Source organism: Penaeus japonicus, unplaced genomic scaffold, assembly GCF_977035675.1.
Source record: "Penaeus japonicus unplaced genomic scaffold, GWHDUDI00000001_assembly GWHDUDI00000040, whole genome shotgun sequence".
Classification (NCBI taxonomy): domain Eukaryota; kingdom Metazoa; phylum Arthropoda; class Malacostraca; order Decapoda; family Penaeidae; genus Penaeus; species Penaeus japonicus.
The window spans coordinates 11889009-11894008 of NW_028234442.1; the positions used below are offsets into that span (position 1 = coordinate 11889009).

At 42.6% G+C, this 5000-nt stretch overlaps 1 protein-coding gene across 1 annotated transcript in view; it reads right to left on the bottom strand.

Moving 5' to 3' along the window:
- The window catches only part of LOC122261705 (uncharacterized), a 7262-nt gene extending 2474 nt beyond the window's left edge, over positions 1 to 4788 (bottom strand). The window contains exons 1-7 of the mRNA XM_086534265.1: positions 3660 to 4788; positions 3408 to 3506; positions 2699 to 2824; positions 2438 to 2554; positions 2072 to 2224; positions 1837 to 1956; positions 1647 to 1731 (exon numbers count right to left, since the gene is read on the bottom strand). Coding sequence (XP_086390391.1) covers positions 1647 to 1731; positions 1837 to 1956; positions 2072 to 2224; positions 2438 to 2554; positions 2699 to 2824; positions 3408 to 3506; positions 3660 to 4164 — 1205 coding nt within the window. The 5' untranslated portion in view covers positions 4165 to 4788. The remainder of the gene's footprint in view (positions 1 to 1646; positions 1732 to 1836; positions 1957 to 2071; positions 2225 to 2437; positions 2555 to 2698; positions 2825 to 3407; positions 3507 to 3659) is intronic.
- Between the last annotated feature and the right edge of the window lie 212 nt (positions 4789 to 5000).

Genomic DNA, 5000 nt, shown 5'->3' on the forward strand with positions numbered 1-5000 from the left:
GTGTATTATGAGGTCTTGTGAGTGCTATGTGGCTACAGAAAAGAGGTGATGTAGGTCTTCAACCCAACACAGAGCTGCAAATATGGTCTATATAGAACAAAGAGGGAAGGTTGCTTACAAAAGGCAAGCAGATTTAGAGGCGAAACGAAAGCAAAGTCACCAATCAAAATGACTTAGATTCAAGTATTTCGGTCAGCCAAAAATAGAAAGAAACTCATATTTTGAAGCTGTATTTAAGGTAGACAGGAATGGAGTCAATCTATAATGTATGAACCGACAATAAAAAAGTGGATGTAGAGGGCAGCAAAATGTTTGTAGATGCAGGAGTTTGGATGATATGCTCTCTCAATGACAAGTGATTTGGATGTCAAGCACACTGAGAGATAGAAAGGATAACTGGAGGGAAAAGTGGGGAGCTAAAGACATGACATGTCTTGGTCACTTTGAGCACCAGTAGGGTTCAGGAACCTCACTAAGAAACGGTTGAGTGAGACTAGATCTATAATGCACAGGTGGGAGAGGTTGAGATGGATGAGCCAGTGGCAAGAATGTGGATTGGAGAAACAGAACACAAAAAGCCATTTGTAAAGAGGAAGAGCTTTGTGTGATAAAGGTCCATTTGAGAGACAGAAGAATTGAAGTAAAGGCAAATATGGTTAACGTACAGATCCCCAAAGTCACTTAGAGCAAAAGAGGCATAGTGTAGGAATTAGGAGGAGAGTTAGACCTATATATTCATTGGTAAGCGACAAACCTAGTCAGTTGTTATCTTTGGCAGAGAAAATAAAGAAATAAATCCAAGTTACATCAAAATTAGTTGCAGAATAGAGATAGACAGCCTGGATACTTGAGGAACATGTGTTGCAAGTTAGCAGTAGAGAAAAGCCACTTTACTGCTCAGATGACTGCACATAATGTCAATCCTAACGGATTTTACAAAAACACGTGCTAAAAATATTTTATACATTTTATTGTCATGAATGGTAATAGAGGACCTTTCAGGCCACTTAACCCTCCTTCCTGATTCTGAAAATATCAATTTGGCAATGGCATGAAATTTCATTTACCAACATTCCTGTCTCATTCTATGAATGTGTATTTTTTCGGCTTTTCATAAAACTATTATAATTCTATCTAAAATGAACTAAAATCTAATATAGGCAACTGTACTGCTTGTTTTTTTGTTTTTTGTTTTTACATTTACATTTACTCAAGTCCAGTTTTGTTGTCAGATGATATTCCATGCAAGGTCCCCTGATCACAACAAGCCATGGATGTTGCGTATCTTCAATTGATTTTCCTCGCAGAGGAAGAAGTATTAGTGTCAAAATGAAGGAAACAGCTGGCAGCTTTGAAAAAATGACATGTGACTACAAGTATGGCGAGAAAATTATGCCTGGTAGTCCCACCGTTTAAATATGCTAGAGTCAGAATATGTTAGTGCTTGCTTAAATACGTCAAAAATGATTCATTGTGGTTTCAGACAAATTACGAAACTAACCTGAAATCAGCAATCACCTTCTAAATACGATTCCAGAGATGTCGTTTTCCTCTAGGAATTGTTAATTAAACAAGGACTATGACTAACGCTTAGACCAACTTAAACCATCATGCTTCGAGACGGAGCTACTAAGCAACGTACATACCTGCAGGTAGGGTCGCCCTGGGGGTATGGTGTTCTGTCAAAGGTTACGATTGTCTGCATGGGATCTTGGACGATGCAGCTCCGGCCTGCAAGGATAGTAAGTGATCAGCCGCTGCACTGAAACAGTAATATATTGTTGGTGTAAATTTGTCTCAGTCTTTTCAATGAAGAGAGAAGTAAGCAAGCCTCACATTCACTGTTCATGTAATTATCGTTAGTCCATTTGCCGTCCACGCATCTCACAGCTATGCACGCGTCGTCGTCCGTAAGCAGGTGGCCATCCTGGTACAGCTCGCCGCCCAGACTGCAACCTGCAGGAAGGGGAGCAGGAAAGGAAATGAAGGTTACATATGTCTCCTCTCAGAATATATAGATTGATCTGAACCATACAATGAATTGGTTATATTTTATGGATATGATACGTGCAACTGCAGTTGTCCATGGAATCCTCCACAATTGATCCCGCAACATAGGGAGCTTCAGCTATGACCTCCATCTGGCAAGTGAGCTTCAGGCATTTCTCCGGATAGTCTGCGATTACCGCACCGAAGTCCACTGTAGTGTTGCCATAGCAACAGCCTGGAAAATGATATAAATAAGTGCATCAAATACTTTAGCTTGCTTTTTACAAGAAAATCAGTAAAGAAAAAAAAAATAAAAAAAGAAAAAAAAATGAGATCGAACAAACTTCATAAAAAACATTATAACTCAGCGAATCCAAAAATATAATTAAAAGACGATGGACTAAAAGAAGAGTGAAAGTATATGTAAATTCCCCTTCTTCCCAGAGACCTGTCGGGGGGCAGATGGGGACGCAGTGGTATTGCTTGACACAAGCGAAGAAGTCTCCGGTTCCCGCCTCGATCCCACAGCAGGCCAGCGCTCCCTCGCAGTCCGGGACCGCTTCGGCTGTTGGGAGCGAGTCTTAGGTTGCTGCGACTCCAGACTTTATCATCTAGGTTCACAATGGACACTAATTGTATGAAATTTCTTATAAGTATGAATAACTTTGATAGCTTTTTATTTGCTTGAGCATATAACATGGCAACTTACCTTTGGCGCAGCACTTGCATCCAGATCCTCTACAGCCCCTCGAGATCTCAACCTCATCGTCCGCGCATGCGCCGGTGATTTTGCAGACGCCGTCATTTTGCTTGCACTTTCTCCTTGTCGTGCAGGCTAAGGTAAATAGGGCTTTGGTGAGTTATTTCACGATAATCAAACCTTGACATTTCAGTCCACACATTTTAGCCCACTGACGCCGGGAGTGTATGTATATATCCAATGCCCGTTATGATTTTTATCTTATTACTTTTTTTACACATACATGTTTCCGCAAGCACCTAGTCGGCAAGGATTCAATTAGCAGGCCTACCTAACTTCATCCTTTACTTCATTCCTTTAATTATCAGAAAAAAAACAATATTTTAACAACACTAGTAATAGTTATGATAATATGAAGGACTCAGTAAAAGCAATAATAGAAAAGCAACTCCATGGTGGACGGTGCGCGCCGCCCTCGGCTTCGTCGGGAAATGGAGGACACATTAGCGTTTTATTGGAAAAGTTCCGAGTATTTTCTCCAACACACTGCTGGAGCTTCTATAGAATGAGTTTTATTTTGTCATCTGAAAATAACCAATGTTCAAGAAACGCAACATGTACGTCAAGATTATAGGACAAAGCGAGAAATCCCATCGTACCAAAGACCTTGTAATCGACACATTGTCAGCATAAACAAGGGTATGTGATGAGTACTCACTTGGACAGGGGCACATGGGACAGCAGCCAAACAAGTTACAGCACTCATAAAACTCTTCAGTTCCAACAGTGAGGTCACAGCATACTTGTCCTTCTTCACCTGTTGATGTAAATGATTATTCAGGTGAAATAAGTACCACAATAAAAACTGTGTACAAGAAAATTGTGAGAAAAAAGAAGTTTTTTAGAGTTAAATCTCTCACTGTACACAGTGTCCATCTCTCCTGTTCTGTAAACAGTGTGTGGTGCTTACATTCCGAGAAGAGCAGGCAAGGTGCGGGCGTTGTTGTAGTAGTAGTTGAGGTAGAAGTAGAAGTAGTAGTAGTGGTTGACGTAGAGGTAGAAGTAGAAGTTGTAGTAGTTGACGTAGAAGTAGTAGGAGGAGAAGTAGAAGTAGGAGGAAGAGGAGGGAATGGGAATGGGAAGGGGAAGGGGAAGGGGAATCCACCGCCGCCGCCGCCGTAGTGTTCGCCGCTGTGGTACCCGCCGCCGCCGTAGTGTCCGCCGCCGTAGTATCCGCCGTCCCCGCCGCCGTAGTATCCGCCGCCGCCGCCGCCGTAGTGCTCGCCGCTGTGGTGTCCGCCGCCGTAGTATCCGCCGTCCCCGCCGCCGTAGTATCCGCCGCCGCCACCGCCGTAGTATCCGCCGCCGCCACCGCCGTAGTGTCCGCCGCCGTAGTATCCGCCGCCGCCGTATTCTTCCGAGGAATGGTGGCGGCTGTGTTCTCGCCTGCCTGTGATAGTTCCACCGAAGTTCATAAATTCATCATATGAAAAACAGTTAGATTTCAGGGCTTTTGTCGGTGGCTTTGCTCAGAAATCAAAGACTGAAAGCACAATGACACCTTATGCATTGGAGGCACAGATACAGAAGAATGATTAAAGCATGTGAAATTAGCGGCCACAAGTCTCACCTTTGACGTTGGCCGCAGCAGCAGCTGACGCCAGCAGTAGCAGCAAGGCCGCGACGCGTCCGGAAGTTCCCATTATTTCTGGCTGACAAGAAGCGTAAAAACTTTGCATCTTTTATCTTTTATCGCATCGAGATCTTCAACAGATCCAGGCATTGGAAACAGAAGAAACAGTAAACTTGACTAACAAATACTTAACCAACGACAGAATATCGGTAAAAAAATAAAAAAATAAACAAACCTCACTTTGAGTGTGTGTACAAGCAAGTACACAGACACATATAAACATACTATATGACAGGATTCAAACCCAGTTTACTTTGTTATATTATGCACACACACACACACACACATATATATATATAAATACAAATTTTACCACCCTGACTGGGTCTCAAACCCAAGTCGTCAGATTGACAGGCACGGCCCTTAATCCAATAGACCACACGACCCACTAAAAGAATTGTCTAACCAGATGCGTTACAACCACCATAGAGATCACCTATGTGCTCATAGCAGAGCAGTGATAGCGAGGTTTTACAGACAATTCCCGTGGGCACTCGGCAGCAATGAATTAGAAATTCAAGTCCCAAATCAGGTTACTGAGGTTATATCTGTGCGAGAAAGATGATAGAATGCAGTAATGCATCTAATATAGAAACACAAATTTTACCTCCCTGACCG